Source organism: Borostomias antarcticus (genome assembly GCF_949987555.1).
Source record: "Borostomias antarcticus genome assembly, chromosome: 5".
Lineage (NCBI taxonomy): Eukaryota > Metazoa > Chordata > Actinopteri > Stomiiformes > Stomiidae > Borostomias > Borostomias antarcticus.
In genome coordinates, this window is record NC_140238.1 from 3,291,641 (window position 1) to 3,314,140 (window position 22,500).

At 55.1% G+C, this 22,500-nt stretch overlaps 1 protein-coding gene across 1 annotated transcript in view; it reads right to left on the reverse strand.

The window, feature by feature from the left end:
• The window catches only part of LOC311309492 (cysteine-rich motor neuron 1 protein), a gene marked incomplete at both ends in the record, with an annotated part of 46,789 nt that overhangs the window by 7,093 nt on the left and 17,196 nt on the right, over nt 1–22,500 (reverse strand). The window contains 6 exons of the mRNA XM_084438809.1: nt 552–673; nt 5,844–5,997; nt 6,388–6,516; nt 7,834–8,037; nt 12,406–12,585; nt 20,177–20,428. Coding sequence (XP_084294935.1) covers nt 552–673; nt 5,844–5,997; nt 6,388–6,516; nt 7,834–8,037; nt 12,406–12,585; nt 20,177–20,428 — 1,041 coding nt within the window. The remainder of the gene's footprint in view (nt 1–551; nt 674–5,843; nt 5,998–6,387; nt 6,517–7,833; nt 8,038–12,405; nt 12,586–20,176; nt 20,429–22,500) is intronic.

The window sequence follows — 22,500 nt, forward strand, 5'->3', positions numbered from 1 at the left end:
GAATGGACGTGTGTGTGTGTGTGTGTGTGTGTACGGAGATATGTACAGTGCCAACAGACCGAAAATCTATTTTTCAAGATGAAATATTTATACTCAAAAACAAAAATAAACACATCAAATAAAAAGGCTTCTAAATAAGCCCTCCTCAAACTTTCTTGAACCCGAGCGTCCGGGGGAGTTTAATTGGAAGCGCACACGCAGGCCTGACTGTGGAGATAAATAAATACAAGCCTTTTCCAAAAACAGCCAATCAGAAAGCCTTCACAGACGAGCTGATAAGGGTCGCAACAAATCAAGTCTGCAGCGGACTGGGGGGAAAAGTCAACGCTACACACACACACACACACACACACTTCTTATCTCCTCACATACGCCCCGCACCCTGAATCCATTACACAACACATGTATATACACGCACACATGGTTTACACACACACACACACACACACACACACACTCCAACAGTACCGTTGTAGCGCTAGTGGAACTGTTAACGGTTAACCGGATGACCCAGGGGGATGATTATAGGTGCGCACCATGAAGGACGTTACCTTTGCACATGCAGACTGAGCAGCCCTTCCTGTTCTGCCGGTAGCCATCGCTGCAGTGCAGGTCGCAGGTGAACGGGGGACACTTTACACAGCGACACATCTCACAGCCATGCTTATTCCTCCTGCGGGGGTGGGATACACACACACACACGCACACAACACACAAACACACACAAACACACACACACTTATCAGAAAGCCATTACGTAACCCCCTATCAAGTCCCCCATACAAAGTCTTCCCCGTTTCAAATCCTGCACATTAGAATGCAGGTCTGTGGAGCGCTGTGGCATGATGCCGTCTCACCAGATGGTCAAGTCCTGGTATAATAACCACATGTTTCTGCTTTCTCCCTCGTATATTAGCTCACTTTGAAGAACGCGGATAAAAGTAGCACACTGACACGTGAGAGCCGCGCGGCGCACACGCACACACACACGCACGCACACACACGCACACACTCGCTCACACACGCTCACACACCGTACCGACACGCACACACACACGCACGCACACACACACGCACACACACACACACACACACACGCTCACCCACCGTACCGACACGCACACACACACACACACACACGCACACACACACACACACACACACGCTCACACACCGTACCGACACGCCAGGGTCCGGAGAGAAGTTCTGAGCCAATTCAGATGCTTTTAATTCACTTCAACCTATGCCGATGCGTATTGCTAGCAAAGCCCCTTGGCTGCCACGGACGGCAGCGTTAGCGGCCCAGATGATATCAGAGCAGCGTTAGCGGGCCCAGATGATATCAGAGCAGCGTTAGCGGGCCCAGATGATATCAGAGCAGCGTTAGCGGGCCCAGATGATATCAGAGCAGCGTTAGCGGGCCCAGATGATATCAGAGCAGTCACATTGATTGGGGCGCGGGGGGAGAAAGTCCTGCTCCGTATTAAAGTATGAGCTCATCATAGCTGATTTGTAAATAAAGCGACCGGTAAACAGAGCTAGCTGGAAAGAAGGGTTTGGGAGAGCGGGGATAAAGCCGCTAAACAGACTTGACACACGCGCACGCACACACACACATGCACACACACACGCATACGCTGGGACACACACACGCACGCATACGCACACACACGCACACACATACATATGCACACTCACACATATGCACACAAACACACACACGCTGGGACACACACACGCGCGCGCGCGCTGGGACACAAACGCACACTCACACACACACACACACAAACACACACACGCTGGGGCACACACACACACACACACACACACACGCACAGATGAGTTAAGTCACAGAGGAAAAACAAAAGCTGGTAAGCCAGGGGCTGGGTCTGAGAATGATGCAAGAATGAGTAACCCAGAGTGACAGAAGATAAGGATCTGATCCATAGATGGTTCTGGAATAGGGAGGGTTCTGATGTCGTTCCTGGGCCCAACCGGGGCCATTAAACATCTCATAAAGCCGGGGGGAAAAAGGTTGTCTATAACCGTCCTCCAGTCACGCTCTCAATCTTTCTCTCCATCTCTAGACCAATGAGAGCCTGTCGATTAAACCGTGATCTAATTAGGGAGGGGTGATTACACGATCGCTCTGTCCTCACCAGGGAGGAAGACCCTCAACGGGGTCGTGAACTCAGCCACCTGACCGGGCCTGGACTATCTCTACAGGACTGGACTATCTCTGCAGGCCTGGACTATCTCTACAGGACTGGACTATCTCTGCAGGCCTGGACTATCTCTACAGGCCTGGACTATCTCTGCAGGACTGGACTATCTCTACAGGACTGGACTATCTCTACAGGACTGGACTATCTCTGCAGGACTGGACTATCTCTGCAGGCCTGGACTATCTCTACAGGCCTGGACTATCTCTGCAGGACTGGACTATCTCTGCAGGACTGGACTATCTCTACAGGCCTGGACTATCTCTACAGGCCTGGACTATCTCTGCAGGACTGGACTATCTCTACAGGCCTGGACTATCTCTACAGGCCTGGACTATCTCTACAGGACTGGACTATCTCTACAGGACTGGACTATCTCTACAGGCCTGGACTATCTCTACAGGACTGGACTGTCTCTGCAGGACTGGACTATCTCTACAGGACTGGACTATCTCTGCAGGACTGGACTATCTCTACAGGACTGGACTATCTCTACAGGACTGGACTATCTCTGCAGGACTGGACTATCTCTACAGGACTGGACTATCTCTGCAGGACTGGACTATCTCTACAGGACTGGACTATCTCTACAGGCCTGGACTATCTCTACAGGCCTGGACTATCTCTACAGTACTGGACTATCTCTACAGTACTGGACTATCTCTGCAGGCCTGGACTATCTCTACAGGCCTGGACTATCTCTGCAGGCCTGGACTATCTCTACAGGCCAGGCGAGCCCAGCTGCTGCATCTGTGTGTGTTGAAACATCCATAAGGACCCGTGGGGGACCGGGTTCGGGCCCCGGGGCCCCTTTCAGGGCGTAAAGCACTGAGACGGAGAGTCCGGTCACCTCAGGAGTCGGGGCGCCCTTTTGTTCTGAGGTGGCGTGTGGAATTTCAAGCACCGGTGTTTAGGCTCCCGGAGGGGGGGTGGGGGGGGGGGGGCGGCTTCGGAGGGACTGCTGGTTCGGCATAAATTCCGGTGCGCCCGGACCCCCGCCACGAGAATGCCGAGCACGTCCCGTCAGGTCCGATGATGATTTAGGGCCATTGAGGAGGGGAAACGCGCTAAGTCCCCCTTTGTGTCTCTGCTCCAGGCGCTGGACTGTGCCAAATGTCAATATAAACACACCTTCGGGCCCTCGGATCCACTCTGACAGCCCCCCCCCCTCCCTTCACCTCCTCTCTCTCTCCCTCCCTCTCTCTCTCTCACTCTCCCTCTCTCTTTCTCTCTCTTTCTCTTTCTCTCCCTTTCGCTCTCTCTCTCTCGCTCTCTCTCCCTTTCTCCATCTCCCTCTCTCTCCCTCTCTTTCTCTTGCTCTCCCTCTCTCTTTCTCTCTCTCTCCCTCCCTCCCTCCCTCCCTCTCCCTCCCTCCCTCCCTCCCTCTCTCTCTCTCTCTCTCTCTCTCTCCCTCTCTCTCTCTCTCTGTGTTAATGGAAGAGGATGGACTGTCCCAACCCGATATTTTACAAGGTTTACGTTCAGCTTCATATCCTGCTTTAGTGACGTTCGCCTTCTGGGTTTTCGCATCCGTTCCAGCGCTCCGCCGGTGTCATAAACAGGCCCGGTGTAAACAGAGACCTGGGTCCCGCGCTGCTGAAAAGCAGGGGGGGTCCTCTCTGCTGGGGAGATAGATAGAAGCAGGGGGGTTCCTCTCTGCTGGGGGGAGAGAGAGAGAGAGAGAGAGAGAGGTGAGAGAGAGAGAGAGAGAGAGAGAGTGGTGAGAGAGAGGAGAGAGAGAGATAGAGAGAGAGAAAGAGGTGAGAGAGAGATAGAGAGAAATATAGAGAGATAGAGAGGAGAGGTGAGAGAGAGAGAGAGAGAGAGAGAGAGAGAGAGAGGAGAGACAGACAGACAGACAGACAGACAGACAGACAGACAGACAGACAGACAGATAGATAGATAGATACTGTAGATAGATAGATACTGTAGATAGATAGATAGATAGATAGATAGATAGATAGATAGATAGATAGATAGATAGATAGATAGATAGATAGATAGATAGATAGATAGATAGATCGGCATTGTTCAGTCTGCTCCAGTCCTCGGAGGGATCCCGACTTCAGAGCGCCCGCCCCGAAAACTGGAGCTTATGAGTGATGATCCAGCCACCACTTCCTGTCTGCGCCCCCCCCCCTCGCCCCCCCTGCCTGTCCCCTGGCATCCTGCGCAGAGCGATCAGGGCTCCTCTCCAGGGCCCCCGAGGCCCGGCTCCAAGAGAGACCTCGCTCGCGTGACACCAGCGGAGGAGGAGGAGAGACCCACTGCTGCGCGTACCCCCCACCATAAAGGAGGCTTTTGTTAGCGCCGTTTGTGACGATGTGTTTTTTATTTTCGGGGGGAAAAGATGATTTATGAAATGCAAGCGCCGCTGGGAGGAGGTTGAGGGTGAACACTTCCAGATGTTTGATTGAGTTACAGAGATCGGGGGGGCGGGGGGGGGCGGGGGGCGGAGGGGGGGTGCGGGGGGGGCAGACCGCACACTGCACTGAGGTCACATACAAGGCCTAGATTCGGGGCTTCTGATTGCAGGATGATGAGAGCACGATCAACTAAGAATGACATATTCACAGACCGGGACGCTGATAAGGAAGTATAAAAATAAGCGGATATGAATTGGGACAACTGCCACAGCGGGTGGTCCGACGATCGTAGGGTCGGCGGTTCGAATCCCGCCTCCTCCTGACCACGTGTCGAAGTGTCCTTGGGCAAAAACGCTGAACCCCAAATTGCTTCCAATTAGCAGGCTAGCTCCTTGCATGGCAGCTGCCGCCATTGGTGTGTGAATGTGTGTGTGTATGTGTGTGTGAATGGGTGAATGAGAGGACTTCGTTGTAAAGGGCTTTGGATAAAAGCGCTATATAAGTGCCGTCCATTTATCATTTACCATAAAAAGTGAGCCTAGTGTATCCAAAATAATTCAAGTGTGTGTGTGTGTGTGTGTGTGTATGTGTGTGTGTGAGAGTGTGTGTGTGTGTGTGTGTGTGAGTGTGTGTGTGCGTGCGTGTGTGTGTGTGTATGAGTGTGTGTGTGTGTGAGTGTGTGTGTGTGTGTGTGTGTGTATGAGTGTGAGTGTGTGTGTGTGTGAGTGTGTGTGTGTATGAGTGTGTGAGTGTGTGTGTGTGTGAGTGTGTGTGTGTGTGAGTGTGTGTGTGTGTGTGTGTGTGTGTGTGTGTGTGTGTGAGAGAGAGAGAGTGTGTGTGTGTGTGTGTGTGTGTGTGTGTGTGAGTGTGTGTGAGTGTGTGTGTGTGTGTGAGTGAGTGAGTGTGTGTATGTGTGTGTGTGTGAGTGTGTGTGTGTGTGTGTATGTATGTGTGTGTGTGTAAATGAGTGTGTGTGTGTGTGTGTGTGTGTGTGTGTGTGTGTGTGTGTGTGTGAGAGTGTGTGTGTGTGTGTATTTATGTGTGTGTGTGTGTGTAAATGAGTGTGTGTGTATGAGTGTGTGTGTGTGTGTGTGTGTGTGTGTGTGTGTGTGTGTGTAGGGTGTGAAACAGTACAGAAGTGACAGCTCCCACTGTTACCTAAGAGCTTTCATCAGGCTGAAAACACAAGACGACTGATGAGGGCTCGTTAAGACCCCGGGAGGCACAGCTCGTTAGGTCGTCGGGCAGCACTCACACGTATCCGTAGGGACAGGTCTTGCTGCAGGTCAAAGGTCGGCACCTAGGAGTGGGCGCGCTGCACTCGCAGACCTCGCAGCCGAAGTCGTCCTTCTCGTATCCCAGGGGGCACTGCAGGGAGCAGTATTTACCCAGGTCGGGGCAGGAGTCATCTGGAAGAGTTCACACAGAGGTCACACAGAGGTCACCTGACCTTGGGCACCCCCCCATCCGTCATCGCCGCGGTTACTATGGAGCTTGTCACGAGAGAATTCCTATGACCAAATATCCCGCATAGACTGTCGCCATGGACACTAATGAGGGCTGGTAAATATTAGTGTGTGTGTGTGTGTTTTCTAAAGTTTCTGTCACAGACATAGACAAACCAGATTACTATTATTTATGTTGCATAAAGTGTGTGTGTGCGTCCGTGTGTGTGTGCTTGCGTGAGTGTGTGTGTGTGTGTGTGCGTGTGTGTGTGTGTGCGTGTGTGTGCGTGTGTGTGTGTTAGTCTACGATGACTGACCCCTCCCGTGAGAGAGAGAGAGGGAGCGGTCACTCACTGTGGAGGCACTGGCAGAGCAGACACCCGTTGCCGTCCTGCTGGAAGCCGTGGGGACAGTCCTGACCGGACAGGGAGCAGTTCTCCAGACGGTGACACAGCAGGGGGCTCACCGTCTCGTAGGATGGCTCTGGGGGGGGAGGGGACAGAGGAGGGGAGAGGGTCAGCAGGACCCCCGCGGACATCCCGGAGCGCCCGCTGACGGTCAGACGGTAGGGGACGCAGGAACACGAAGCCTCGAGGTTTTTAATAAGCGCGCGGTGGGGACGGCGTCCGACGTAACGCTGCTTTCCCCAGGCCCACGCCGGCGGTGGCCTCGTGGGTCTACGCCAACGGTAAGGCTAACAGCGTCCATACCGTACACCCCCCCCATCCCCCACGTCTGAGCGTAAACCGCGGTTAGAGAGATAAACGACAAGCGATCTCGCCGAGGAGGGTCGGCCTCCGACTATCCTCCCTCCCCATCAGTCTTCTGCTAACGAGCCGGGGGGGGGGGGGGGGGGGCACGCCCGGATGAGAGCGCCGACGGCTCCGCCCCCCCCCTTGAGGCCCAGGCTCCGCCCCCCTGAGGCCCGACCACACGCCGGCGTGAGGGAGAGAGGAGCCAGGGTAGGGGGGGGGCCAGGAGCCCGGCGGAGCCAGACTGGTGATATACCGTACAGTAGGCTCTATATACTGTACGCTAATGGGTGGTTTTGTAGTGGTTACATGTGTCCGAACCCACAGTAGAGTTTTAGGGGGTAAGTGGGGGGTTGCTATCCTCCCTCTCTCCCTCCCTCTCATCCCCCTCCCTCCCTCTCATCCCCCTCCCTCCCTCTCATCCCTCTCCCTCCCTCTCATCCCTCTCTCTCCCTCTCATCCCTCTCTCTCCCTCTCATTCCTCTCTCTCATCCCTCTCCCTCCCTCTCATCCCTCGCTTCGTCCCGTCAACGTCTCGCCGCGTTCAGCGCGGAGGAGCCGCCCAACGAGCTGTAACTAATTACACCCCCCGCACAAAAAAAAAAAAAGATCCATTCCAATTAAGCTCGGGGCCCCCCAGCGTTAAAGGGGCCGCCCCACGCCCCCCCCCTCGCGCAGGTGGGTCTCATTTGGGGCACCGGGGGCAATAAAAGAAGCAACAAAGGACCGCGTGGCCTGAAGAATGCCGGCTGGCCTCCCCTTTAATGAGTTGCCAACATGGACCCCCCCCCTCCGTGGCGTGGCGGTAGCACACCACACACACACAGCTGCTCCCCTCTCTCCGACCGGTCTTGTGACTCTAATGGACGCACGGCCGATATCATGCGGAGGAGGTGACGCGTCTGATTTTTCACACTATACTTACTTTTTAGGCGTCTATCCCAAAGCCTGCGGAATATTAAGTCGTCGAGGGGGCCGTTTGTTCTGAACGGATCGGAACCGAGTTGAGCGCGTGCGAGTGTGTGTGTGTGTGTGTGTGTGTGTGTACCTTCGCAGAAGGGACAGCACTCCCCCGGGATCTTGACGGGGGTCTGGCAGCTCTGCTTGCACGCCATGGCGGTGCAGTGCGGCTCCCCGTCCACGCACTGGCAGAACGTGCAGTCGTCCTCCTTCCACTGCTCCTCGTGGGGCCTCAGACGGTTGTTCACCCAGCAGCTGGCCTCCGTGCTGTCCATGGACAGGAGCTCCACGTCTGGACACACACACACACACACACACACACACACACACACACACACATCTACGTCAAGCAGGTGCAACAGCGCCTTGGCTTGGGATTCCCAAATATGCGCGCCCACGCACGTACGCGCACGAGCCTATTCCCCCCCCCCCCCCCGCCCGCTAGCATCGGCATGTCCCGCCCGTGTAATCGAGTTAGCGAGAGACAGTGACGGAGGGGCTCGTGGAAGCCCCCCTGGTGAGCGAGAGGGGGGAATCCTGGACCTCCACCAAGAATGGCGAGCAGGAACTCCCCCGATGACGAGAGCCAGGCCCGGTCGGCTAGCCGCCCCGCTGTGCGATGATGTATGTGTGTGGGTTTAGGGAGAGATCGATGGGTCTGGGGTCGGGGGGTCGCGTTGGAGAGAGACGTTTTAAGCGCATCTGGGATGGGCGGACAGAACTCTAATTTCCTGTCTCTCCCCCGGCGTCCGACCCCGGCCGCACGCATGTCACCCGGCTACAGTTTCAGAGGTTTTCAGAGTTCAGAGTTCACCGTCCTATATTTCCCTCCCTCCCGAGCGACAGATAAATACCGCTTCAAAGCGTCACGCCCATAACGCGCGGTTCTCGCCGCCTGTTTGAAGTCGTACGGGATGGAACCCCCGAACGATCCTGGCGCTTTTAAGAGCGCGGACCGGAAAAGCCGCTCTGCTCCGTTTGAGATGATGAACGGACGTTTCGATGGCTCAGAGCGTTTACCGTAAACGATCGGAATCGGTTTGGTTTCAGCGTTTATTGGGAACAGGAGGAGGGAGGCTCGAATGATGTGAGGGGGGGGGGGGGGGTCGGTAGAGCCGGCTGGCGGTCTGTGTGTTTACGGGGGCCGCGTGTGCGCAAGCGTATGTGGTTTCGGTGTGTGTGTGTGTGTGTGTGTGTGTGTGTGTGTAGCGCCCGCCTCCCCGTGGACAGGGTTCCGTGCGTCCGGTTCGAGTCCAGCGGAGATGTTGGCCGCGACGCCCGCTGTTCATCTGGCACTGATTACCCTCAGGGGTTCAGCATTCCCCCTTTCTCTCATCCCTCTCTCATCCCTCTCTCTCATCCCTCTCTCTCTCTCTCTCATCCCTCTCTCTCTCTCTCTCTTTCATCCCTCTCTCTCTCTCATCCCTCTCTCACTCTCTCTCATCCCTCTCTCATCCCTCTCTCTCTCTCTCTCTCTCTCTCTCTCTCTCTCCTCCCTCTCTCATCCCTCTCTCTCTCTCTCTCTCTCATCCCTCTCTCTCTCTCATCCCTCTCTCTCTCTCTCATCCCTCTCTCTCTCATCCCTCTCTCTCTTTCTCTCTCTCTCATCCCTCTCTCTCTCTCTCTCCCTCTCTCTCTCATCCCTCTTTCTCTCATCCCTCTCTCTCTGTCTCTCTCTCATCCCTCTCTCTCTTTCTCTCTCTCATCCCTCTCTGTCTCTCTCACTCATCCCTCCCTCTCATCCCTCCCTCTCATCCCTCTCTCTCATCCCTCTCTCTCTCTCATCCCTCTCTCTCTTTCTCTCTCTCATCCCTCTCTCTCTGTCTCTCTCTCATCCCTCTCTCTCTCCCTCTCTCTCTCTCCCTCTGTCTGTCTCTCATCCCTCTCTCTCTCTCTCTCTCTCTATTCCTATCTCACACTTTTGGCGAGCCTAAATATATCCCCTCCTCGCTGCAGCCATGGACGCGCCCCGCGTGTGGGCGGAGGACTTGACGTCACGCCAGGGCGCCTGGGGGGGGAAAGAGAGAGACATGGCGGAGAGGAGCTCTGTCTGTCAGAGGACCCAGGCTTCTCGTTGGTTCTTTAATAAGACCCGTGACGAGGCGCGCCCACCTGGTTCCACACCACCGACGACGGCCCGCGCTCCCTCTCTCTCTCTCTCTCTGTCTCTCTCTGTCTCTCTCTTTCTCTCCCTGTCTCCCTCTCTCTCTCCCTGTCTCCCTCTCTCTCTCTCTCCGTCTCTCTCCCTCTCTCCCTGTCTCTCTCTCTCTCTCTCTCTCTCTCCCCGTCTCCCTCTCTCTCTCTCTGTCTCTCTCTCTCTCTCTCCCCGTCTCCCTGTCTCCCTCTCTGTCTCTCTCTCTCCCTCTCTCCCTGTCTCCCTTTCTCTCTCTCCCTCTCTCTCTCTCTGTCTCTGTCTCTCTCTCTGTCTCTCTCCCTGTCTCCGTCTCTCTCTCTCTCTCTCTCCGTCTCTCTCTCTCTCTGTGGCGGGGGAGATGAAAAGCATTCCTCGCCATCTGAGAGCTGGTGCATTCCAGGTGTACCTCCGGCGCTGACCTACAATAACCTCCCCTTGGCCTCTCCCTCTCACCCGTTCCTCTCCCCCCCCCCCTCCCCCTCTCTCTCTCTCTTCCTCCCTCTGTTTCTCTCATGCCTCCGACCAATTAGAGCCGCTGCAGAGACGGTCGTAGCTTGGCGGCCGGCGCTGTGGCAGGCTGGCGGTAATGTGCCGGCCACATGCGCGGGAACTTCTAGCATCTCACGCAAATCTCGTCGGGGTTTTTCTACCTGCCTCTGGCGGAATATAAAGTGAGGGGAGGGGGGGGGGGTTCAAACACTAAAGCCCCCCCCCCCCCCCCATTAAGGCAGCTGGGTATTATGCCGTCGACCTCTGAGGGGGCTTTATGTTTCCCAAGGTCCCCTCCGTCAGAGGGGCGTCCGTCGCTCGTTATGCGCTGTTATGCCCGGCATGTTAACGACGGCGGGATCCAGCTGGATCTAAACGGAAGCCATTAAGACGAGGGGGCTGTTGGGAGGCGAGTATGTCGGGACACCCCCGGGGCGGGGGGGGTAGGGGGTTGGGGGGGGGGCGGAGAGAGACGCCCTCTCTGCCTCCCGGGTCCCGTCTCCTCGGGTTCGACGACTCGTAACGCTCCCTGACGGCTCACCGCAGACCGGCGCTAAGCCCTCGGTGCGACCGCACACTGCGACCGCACACAGTACCGCACACTACACCACACACTACACCACACACTACACCACACAGAGTTCAGGGTTTTTCCTGCATAGAGGATTTTTTGGCGCCTCCCCCAAACAGATTTTAGCCAGAGCCAAAGGAAAATCACCAGTGCCAAAATGTTAAAAATTGAGAATAAAAACAGCAATTCAAATCCTCTCCAAATGTGGTTGATAGCTTGTTTCAAGTGCAGCCCATCCCTCTTTCTTGCATTGTCCATGGTTTGGACCACTAGTAATTGAGATAATTAATAGACAGGTTATCAGTATCTTAAACATTTTGTCTTCATATCCATGTTGTGTCATGTCAGGAGATTTCCCGCGATTGTGAAAAGCGAGCTCAGTCAGAAAGACAGCAAAGAATAAAGACCTAATATACGCTGGTACGCTACTCTGCATATAACGTTTCCCCCAAAAATGTGTGTGCATCACCCCCCAAAGACCCATTCTGAGCCAGGAAAAACCCTTCAGTACCAGCAACAGATGGGAAGCTTTAACTGATGTCTTAACCTCCTACCGAACCATCACCACAGCGTCGTAGCGTAGCGGAAAACAAGGTTGCGTCACACTACTTTGCGCTGGGGGCGTCCCGGTAGCTCAACGCTGGGGGAGCCCCGGTAGCTCAACGCTGGGGGCGCCCCGGTAGCTCAACGCTGGGGGAGTCCCAGTATCTCAACGCTGGGGGAGCCCCGGTAGCTCAATGCTGGGGCAGCCCCGGTAGCTCAACGCTGGGGGTGTCCCGGTAGCTCAACGCTGGGTGCGCCCCGGTAGCTCAACGCTGGGGGCGTCCCGGTAGCTCAACGCTGGGGGTGCCCCGGTAGCTCAACGCTGGGGGCGTCCCGGTAGCTCAACGCTGGGGGCGTCCCTGTAGCTCAACGCTGGGGGCGTCCCGGTAGCTCAACGCTGGGTGCGCCCCGGTAGCTCAACGCTGGGGGCGTCCCGGTAGCTCAACGCTGGGGGAGCCCCGGTAGCTCAACGCTGGGGGTGCCCCGGTAGCTCAACGCTGGGGGCGTCCCAGTAGCTCAACGCTGGGGGAGCCCCGGTAGCTCAACGCTGGGGGCGCCCCGGTAGCTCAACGCTGGGGGCGCCCCGGTAGCTCAACGGGTTGGGTTCGTGTACCACGTAAAGCCTGGTCCTTACCGCAGCGGCGTGGGTTCGAATCCGGCCCACGCTCTTAGCTGCATGTCTTCCCCTCTCTCTCTCTCTCTCTCTCTCTCCCCCTCTCTCTCTCTCCCTCTCCCACCTTTCCTGTCTCTCCTTACACTGTCCTATCCTAATAAAGCAGAAATGCCCTAAAAAATATCTTTAAAAACACAATACTATCTTCAATAAAAACAAATAAAAAAAACAATACTGTATCTTGGAAGACAAAGGTGTGACATGTCGTATGTTGCAATGGATGATGGGAAATAAAAGTGCGCTACTGTACCTATGCAGACCGGGCAGCACTCCCCCTCGGGGACGTAGAAGTTCTCGCAGTCCAGCTCGGCGCACTCGGCCTTGGAGCAGAAGGAGATACCCCCCCGGCACTGACACAGCCAGCAGGGGTCCATGCGGTACACCTCGCCCTCAGAGAACTCCTTCCCGTTGTGGACGCACTTGGGAGACACTGGGGGGGGACGGGGGGGACAGGGAAGACGAAACACAGGCGTCAACGTGAGCGTCGTGTGGGGATGTTAGTGCTTAACGCACACACACACACACACACACACACACACACACACAGGCTGATGAATGGTTGCACTGTGCTGCCTGTCCGTCTGTCACATTTGGTATGCGTTAAGACCGCTGGGCTCCGGAGGTTTTCACGGCCATGTGATCTGACTGGGAGCCAATCACAACATGATTAACCCGGACCTGCTATTGTTAACACCTCCATTTATTTGCGCAACAACTGGACAGGCTCGGAGGAGACGGTGGAGAGGGGGGACGAGGGACAGAATGAAGACCATCCTGGACAACCCCTCTGCGTCCCCTCTCTGTCACGAGCTGTGGCAGATGGGGGGCACCTTCAGCCACAGGCTCCTCCCTCCCAGATGACAAACAGAGCGGTTTGGGCGTTCCTTTGTGCCAGCGGCCATCAGACTGTCTAACAGTGCCTGAGCCCCATTCTTCTATTCTGGGACTTGGACCCCCCCCCTCCGCCCCTGACCCCCCCCCCTCTCCGTCACTTTACATTGACTAGTTTTTGTATTTATATTATTTTTTACAATCCTTTTGTTCTCCACTTGTTTATTTTGTTATTATTATACTATATACACTATGTACGCTATGTATATTAAGAGAGACACTACAGTTGAATAGGATTTTTTTTCCTTTAAAGATATCCTCATTAATTTTTTACCAGTTTAATCTTCACATCAAGAGAATTTTTTTTTGTATTACACTTTCTCTAAAAAAAAAAAAGTGTAGGTATGCAAATTAGGCAATGGCTCATTAAATATGTGTAAATTTGCATATATTTCGGTACCTACTATCTAAACAATGGATAAAGTCAGGCTTAAAGTTTTACTTTTGTTTTGACAATATACTAAAAACTTAAATATTTACAGCTGGGTTTGTGAATACAAGCTTATTTTCAAAAGATATTGAAAAAAGACTGCATACACCCATTGAAAATACTTTTTGGGCGTATTTTTAGACAGGAAATGCAACCTAAAATGAAAAGACAACAAGATATTTACAATTCCAGCTGTAAATATTTGCAGAATACATCTGAGAATCAGTATGTAAAGTTTAGTGAATGCCCCTGCCCTGGAAGTTGAGATAGCAGGTACCGAGTGACGTCAGGTACTGAAAAAAACATAATTTTAAGAAAATGTCCGATAAAGATAAGCATTATCAATTATATGCTTGTTTCACAGGTACAACAATTTGAAAAATAGCAGTTTTTAATCAAGTCTCGCCATTTCTCTGTTAATGTAGTGATAGTAGGCCTATACATGTTATAGTAGAAGAATCTAAAAAAATCAGAAAATTGAAGTTGGGAAGAAAAAACATAATTTTGACTGTAGTGTTTCCCCTTAACCTAAAGCTGCTGTGACACTGTAACTCCCAAATTCCTCCGCGGGGGATTAACAGAGTCTTATCTCCTTCATGCATTCGGACACTGATCATTTGCAGTTGTGGCGAAAACAGGGATTCTTCCCGTGTGAAATTCAGCTGAGCTCGGCACTCGGGGCTAAGCCTTCCTCGAAGGGAGAGGAATCCCGGCGAACGGGACAATGAAGCCAGATCCATTAAGTGGAATTTCACAGAGATCTGTGGAGTCTTGGAGCGGCGGCGCTCGTAAGCCCAGCTCTGGGGTAAAAGAAAACAGGAGCGGAACAGACGGCATTAAGGCCCCGGCGGCGCGGCCTGGTCTGACTACAGACTGACTTGACTGACTACAGACTGACTAGACTGACTACAGACTGACTACAGACTGACTACAGACTGACTAGACTGACTGACTACAGACTGACTACAGACAGACTGCAGACTGATTGACTACAGACTGACTAGACTGACTACAGACTGACTAGACTGACTGACTACAGACTGACTACAGACAGACTGCAGACTGAGTGACTAGAGACAGACTACAGACTGACTACAGACTGACTACAGACTTACTACAGACTGAATGACTACAGACTGACTACAGACTGACTACAGACTGACTACAGACTTACTACAGACTTACTACAGACTGAATGACTACAGACTTACTACAGACTGAATGACTACAGACTGACTACAGACTGACTACAGACTGACTAGACTGACTACAGACTGACTACAGACTGACTAGACTGACTACAGACTGACTAAGGACTGAATGACTACAGACTGACTACAGACTGACTAGACTGATTACAGACTGACTAAGGACTGAATGACTACAGACTGACTACATACTGACTACAGACTGACTGACTACAGACAATGACTACAGAGTGACTAGACTGACTGACTACAGACAGACTACAGACTGAATGACTACAGAGTGACTACAGACTGACTACAGACTGACTACAGACAGAATGACTACAGACTGACTACAGACGAAATGACTACAGACTGAATGACTACAGACAGACTGACTGACTACAGATTGACTACAGACTGAAAACAGACTGACTGACTACAGACTGCCAACCGATTGACTAAAGTCTGACTGACTACAGACTGCCAACCGATTGACTAAAGTCTGACTGACTACAGACTGCCTAATGTCTGACTGACTACAGACTGACTGCAAACATGCCCGGTAAAGCCAGCGCTAAAGTACTGAAGACCCTGGCTGTCTTTCTCTCGTGAGCGCCGGGCGAACACAGAACAATGGCTGCTGCACAGATGAGTACAGAACCATGGAGAGAGCAGACTAGCCACTGGGGTGAGATCAGTAGAGAACCATGGAGAGAGCAGACTAGCCACTGGGGTGAGATCAGTACAGAACCATGGAGAGAGCAGACTAGCCACTGGGGTGAGATCAGTACAGAACCATGGAGAGAGCAGACTAGCCACTGGGGTGAGATCAGTAGAGAACCATGGAGAGAGCAGACTAGCCACTGGGGTGAGATCAGTAGAGAACCATGGAGAGAGCAGACTAGCCACTGGGGTGAGATCAGTAGAGAACCATGGAGAGAGAAGACTAGCCACTGGGGTGAGATCAGTACAGAACCATGGAGAGAGCAGACTAGCCACTGGGGTGAGATCAGTAGAGAACCATGGAGAGAGAAGACTAGCAACTGGGGTGAGATCAGTACAGAACCATGGAGAGAGCAGACTAGCCACTGGGGTGAGATCAGTAAGGAACCATGGAGAGAGCAGGGACTGGGGTTGGATCAACACACGCCATACTCCTCAGACACAGTGAGTGAGAGAGAGAGTGAGAGAGAGAGGGAGAGAGAGAGGGAGAGAGAAGGTACAGGTAAGAGAGATATACGGAGAGAGACAGAGCGAGACAATGGAAGGGAAGCGACGATATGAGAAGCGATCACTCATCATACTGGGGTTTTCGGAGAGAGAGAGAGAGAGAGAGAGAGAAAGAGAGAGAGAGAGAGAGAGAGAGAGATAGATAGAGAGAGAGAAAGAGAAAGAGAGAGATAGATAGAGAGAGAGAAAGAGAAAGAGAGAGATAGATAGAGAGAGAGAGAGAGAGAGAGAGAGAGAGAGAGAGAGGACTCATTCTGGCCAGTCCTCCTAAGAATTAGGGGTTCGGGGAAGCAGAAGCCCTATGTGTCAAGAGGCGTGCCAAATTAGGAACTTGCCAATCACGCTGTCAACAGGGGGACTCGATACCGTGCGCCTCCCACCGACCGCAGTCCGCCGCACGACGACGTCATCCCGCGTGGTCACGGTTTGATAGACGACAGAGACGCCGGCGCGCCCGACCAATCCCGCGCAGGACTGTCCCCTGCCTGCTCGGGCCTGCCCGTACAGGCTGCGTAGACGCTAGCAGATGTAGCTCCATTAAGGCGCTCGCGGGAAGGGTGGGCGATCGCAACGGCATCTGTGTGCCATACCCGGAGACTGCTGCCCTGCTTGGGCTGTTGACCCTGCCCCCCCCCACACCCCCCCCACCCTCCCAACCCCCCCTCCCCCCCCTCAACTAACCCTGCACTCTAATGCGAAGCATGTGGGCCAACTGAGTTGAAAGTAAACCAGGGATTGTGGGGTTTTTTCTCGCCTCATTCTCTCTTCCTTTCTCTTTCTTTCTCTCTAGCTCTCTTTCTTCCTCTCCCTCTCTCCCTGACGGGGCGTCTGCTTTTGCGTGAAGCATAACCAAGCAAATGCAATAAGCACTTCGGCGGGGCCCCGAATCAAACGTTCGGCGCGGCCGCAATGTTTTACGCCGGTCGCGGAAACAATAGGAAGTCACGTGACAGGATGTTCACATGTGATTTCCGCCGTGTTTGTTCACGTTAATCCCCGCCGCTAACCAGCACCAGAGAGAGCTGGATTCCTGATCGTGCTTTCTGATGTTCGGGAGGACAGAGCGGGAAGAACCCCGGGTCCGAACCCCCGACCCGAAACCACCCCTCAAACCGCTCCTTACAAAACCGTAAGTGTGCTTCCGCAGAAATGCAAAAAAGCCACAAACGGCAGACGGGAATTCTTCGGAGAAGCTTTCCCATAGGAGCGTTCTCACGGGGAAAGTTGATTAAACAACAACGAATCCAATTCCCTTCCATTAATAATGCACACATCATGTCCGCAGCTGAAATATGGAGTCTTGATTGTATTGTACATAACCTCACAGTCGATGTGAAAATGTGTTTTTCAAAACTACTTGGTGACGCAGTTTGAAAAACACTTTCACAAAACTATTTGGTGTTGTTGGAAAGCTCAATACCCTTCATCACTTTTGAGTTCTCCTCCATAGAGGATATCTGTCTTGGACAGTTCTTACTCTTGGCTCAAACTTGGGCCCGATGGCCTTTATTACTGAGAATTATAGACCAGTTAGTAGTATAGCTATCTCTGACCGGTCGAACGCTTCCTGATGGAGAGCAGACCGTTTGGTCATCTCCTCCAGGGCACCGCCTGTAACATCAAATGACCTCAGCGATGGGCACGGCGCCGCCGGCCCCGTCCTCGCCATCCACGCCCGCTCTCCCGCCAGCGCTGGAAAACAGTCGGTGGTCAGCGATGGGCCAAAGCACACAGGTCATGTCCATTGTCATAGACCTCCGGATAAATACCCCCCCCCCCCTCCCCCGGGAAACTAAGCGGCGTCCCACGGAAACACGCAACCCGCCCGGCGCCGACGACGGCGCGGTCCTCCATGTTCCGCCGCACAAACACCGAAGGAATCGCGACCCTATCCGACGCCGGACAGACCGCAATGTGTCCGGCGTGGTTGCGGACTGGGGCGAGGTATTGCCGAGTGGTCCGGCCTCGAGCGCGGAGTGTTTTTTGTGATGCGGGGGGGGGGGGGGGGGGAGGGTGCGTGGGGGGGTCTTGGGCGGAGACAGGAGGCTTCAACCCCCCCCCCCCGCCACGTCTTCTTCACCCCTGCCCCCCCCCTCTCCCCGACACGGGGGCAGTCACGCGGCGGTAACCCGCCAGCGGGGGCGGCACAAAGAGCGTCCAGCCCTGCCCCCGGAGAGCGGCGGACACTTGTTATCAAAACACTGATCCCCCCTCGACCGCGCGGACGCCATTCAGCCTCCGACAGCCCGCCGCGCACGATTACCCCTCCCGGGGGCAGGCTGGGGCACATAAAACGCATTCCCATCGATGAACTGTTGAACCTTCTCCTCTCGGACCTGGGACCAGACTGGAACTCTTTGACGCTGCACTTCTGTTGAGCGAAAGCGTAGCCTCAGCACTTTTCTGGTCACCGGGCTCGTTAAGTCCCATTAATTCCGGGACATGGAACACATTTACAGGCGCCGAGGGGCCAGAATGGGAATTTGTTCTGTTGGTCAAACAGCGAATATTTTAGCGGGGGAGACAGAGTAAACAGTCAGGTCCCCCCCCCCCTCGCTGGCTCGGTCCACGCCTGCTGGACCGGGCTGGACGGCCGGCTGGACGCGGGGAGTGTGAAGTGAGGTCCCGCTCAGAGACTTGGCCGTTCTGTCGGCCGCTAGGTCCCTGGTTCCCTGCTCTCTCTCTGCTAGGTCCCTGGTTCCCTGCTCTCTCTCTGCTAGGTCCCTGGTTCCCTGCTCTCTCTCTGCTAGGTCCCTGGTTCCCTGCTCTCTCTCTGCTAGGTCCCTGGTTCTCTGCTCTCTCTCTGCTAGGTCCCTGGTTCCCTGCTCTCTCTCTGCTAGGTCCCTGGTTCCCTGCTAGGTCCCTGGTTCCCTGCTCTCTCTCTGCTAGGTCCCTGGTTCCCTGCTAGGTCCCTGGTTCCCTGCTCTCTCTCTGCTAGGTCCCTGGTTCCCTGCTCTCTCTCTGCTAGGTCCCTGGTTCCCTGCTCTCTCTCTGCTAGGTCCCTGGTTCCCTGCTCTCTCTGCTAGGTCCCTGGTTCTCTGCTTGGTCCCTGGTTCCCTGCTCTCTCTGCTAGGTCCCTGGTTCTCTGCTAGGTCCCTGGTTCTCTGCTCTCTCTCTGCTAGGTCCCTGGTTCCCTGCTCTCTCTCTGCTAGGTCCCTGGTTCCCTGCTCTCTCTCTGCTAGGTCCCTGGTTCCCTGCTCTCTCTGCTAGGTCCCTGGTTCCCTGGTTCTCTGCTAGGTCCCTGGTTCCCTGCTCTCTCTGCTAGGTCCCTGGTTCCCTGCTCTCTCTCTGCTAGGTCCCTGGTTCTCTGCTCTCTCTCTGCTAGGTCCCTGGTTCTCTGCTAGGTCCCTGGTTCCCTGCTCTCTCTCTGCTAGGTCCCTGGTTCCCTGGTTCCCTGCTAGGTCCCTGGTTCCCTGCTCTCTCTCTGCTAGGTCCCTGGTTCCCTGCTCTCTCTCTGCTAGGTCCCTGGTTCCCTGCTCTCTCTCTGCTAGGTCCCTGGTTCCCTGCTCTCTCTCTGCTAGGTCCCTGGTTCCCTGCTCTCTCTCTGCTAGGTCCCTGGTTCCCTGCTCTCTCTCTGCTAGGTCCCTGGTTCCCTGCTCTCTCTGCTAGGTCCCTGGTTCCCTGCTCTCTCTCTGCTAGGTCCCTGGTTCTCTGCTCTCTCTCTGCTAGGTCCCTGGTTCTCTGCTAGGTCCCTGGTTCTCTGCTCTCTCTCTGCTAGGTCCCTGGTTCTCTGCTAGGTCCCTGGTTCTCTGCTAGGTCCCTGGTTCTCTGCTAGGTCCCTGGTTCCCTGGTCTCCCTGGTCACACACACACAAACACACACACAAACACACACACACACACACAAACATACACAGGCGCACACACACACATACATACAGGCGCACACACACACATACATAACATACACCCACACACATAGACAAACTGCGCACACACACTCACACACACACACACACACACACTTGAGAACACACTTCACTCACTATCCCTCAGGATACGCAGGCGTTACGATTATCTGAAAAAAAGCCTTTGAACCGGCATCCACCTCCTCACACACTCACTGGGCCAGACTGATAAACAGGCCAACGGCAATTACCAACCAATTACCCACAATCCCTTTCATCTCCCAACATGTGGTCAAGAGAGGCTTGCGGAGGTGGGAATTCTCTTCTGATTAAAATAATCACCTCCTCTGAGGCGTTGGAATTCACACTTTCGCAACCGGCGGTATAAAAAAAAAAGTATATATATAAAAATATAAAAAGTTATAAAGTGTACCTTTCTGGCACTGGAACACGGTGCAGCAGTCGCCCGGCTGCCCGCTGGCCTGGCGGAGCGGCGTGGGCTTCTGCCCGCTGGGGCACTGGGGCAGGTGGGGGCACAGACGGAGGTCGCAGGTGCACCGGGGCGGCACGGTGGGGCAGCAGCCAGCAGGGGGCGTGTAGCTCTTGGTCAGGACGGAGCCCTCGGGGCAGGAGGAGTCGGCGGCGGGGAGGGGCGGGCACGTGAACCCGGCGCACCTTAGCTCCTCTGGAGGACGCGCACATAAACACACACGCACACACGCGCACACACACACACACACACAGGCGGCGTCACATACAGTACAATAACGAGCCTCTGTTTGGCATACTGTAACACCGCCTTCTGCCGGCGCCAGGCTTCAACAGTGACCACAGTGTTTCAGCTGGACGCCAGGGGAAAAAGGGGGAGACAGGGAGAGGAGGAGAGAGGGAGAGGAGGATAGCAGGAGAGGAGAGGGGGAGAGGGGGAGAGGAGGAGAGGGGGAGAGAGGGAGAAGAGGAGAGGAGAGGAGGAAAGGGGGAGAGGGGGAGAGAGGGAGAGGAGAGGAGGAAAGGGGGAGAGAGGGAGAGGAGGAGAGGAGAGGAGGAGGGGGGGAGAGAGAGAGAGGAGAGGAGGAGAGGAGGAGAGAGGGAGAGGAGAGGAGGAGAGAGGGAGAGGAGAGGAGGAGAGGAGGAGGGGGGGAGAGAGGGAGAGGAGAGGAGGAGAGGAGGAGGGGGGGAGAGAGGGAGAGGAGAGGAGGAGAGGAGGAGGGGGGGAGAGAGGGAGAGGAGAGAAGGAGAGGAGGAGAGAGGGAGAGGAGGAGAGGAGAGGGGGAGAGGAGGGAGGAGAGGGCTCTTGTGAGTACGTAGCAGTGTGTTGGTGGAGCCGTGTTTGTGGAACAGCCGTGCTCATGCCTGCAAGCCTGAAGAGAGCTGCAGCTCCCAGCCCAGCGCGCCGGTCATCAGACCCCCCCCCCCCCCCACGTGAGGTCATCAGCCCCCCCCCCCACCGTGAGGTCATCAGACGCCCCCTCCCACCCGTGAGGTCATCAGACCCCCCCCCACCATGAGGTCATCAGCCCCCCCCCCCCACCGTGAGGTCATCAGACCCCCCCTCCCACCCGTGAGGTCATCAGACCCCCCCCCACCATGAGGTCATCAGCCCCCCCCCCCCCACCGTGAGGTCATCAGACCCCCCCCTCCACCGTGAGGTCATCAGCCCCCCCCCCCCCCCGCCCGTGAGGTCAGCGCGACAGCTTTACAGCATCCTGCAGGGGAGAGCACGCTGCGCCATCCAAACACCGCATGGGGGCCCACGGTACTTCCTGTCTGCCGGTCCCTGGGCCTGCTCCGCGTTCCCCTCCCCTCCCCTCCCGGCCCATCCCAGCCCCAGAACCCCCTCCCTCCGTCCGTACCTGGCGGTCGACGCCGGCCGAGCCGAACCCCATCTCTCTCCCCCCTGTCCTGGGCGGCCTTGGTTCCTTCCCCCCCCCCCCTCACTTAGCATACCGGGCCCCAGGGTATGTTGGTCTCCTCATTTTCCAGAGCCAACATAATGGCCTGTGATACCCTTGTTAGGGGGGCAGGTGGTAGGTGTGTGTGGGGGGGGGGGTGTTAATTTTGGACGGCGCGCAAGGAAAAGAAAAGTGGAGCGCCCCTCTGTATAGACATTGTACAAGAACAGTAGCCACCTTACAAAGCTTGGATTACCCGATTCCCGCCCCCGGCCGCTGTTTATTTTGGGGGGGGGGTCTCCGTGTGTGGGTAATGTATACAGCGTGCCCCCCCGAGCCCAGGGGCTTGGATATTGCCGACTCACGTCCTGTCCTATAATTGTCAATGGCTAAGTCGTTTCACAGACCCTCCCCCCCCCACTCCCCCCGAGGGGGGCAGATATACAGTAGGGGTCTGTTCAGAGGGGAGGGCGGGCGGGTTTGGGGGGGGATAAGGCCCTATAATGTCGATGACTGATGAGGGAGGGGAGATGGGGTAATTACACGCGTGTTTTATATCTCTTCCCTGGGGTTTTCGACCATGAAGCTAATAAAGAGCTAATTGGCTCGTAAGCGAGGGAAATGACGCGGTTATGAGGGGAGATGAGAGGAATATTTGGGAATCTTCGCATGCGTGCTGGTTTTTGAGGAGAGAGTGAAGTCAATTGCGTAACAGGGGTCAGTGGGGGGGGGGGGGGGGGGGGGGTTGGGGGTGGTCTGTGGCGCCTCCAGAAGCCAGGGCTGTTGATGGCGTTCCCAGACCGTTAGCGGTCAGTCGGCCCCTCTCTCTCTTCCAGAGCAACACGACTCCCGCGGAGGATGTAGC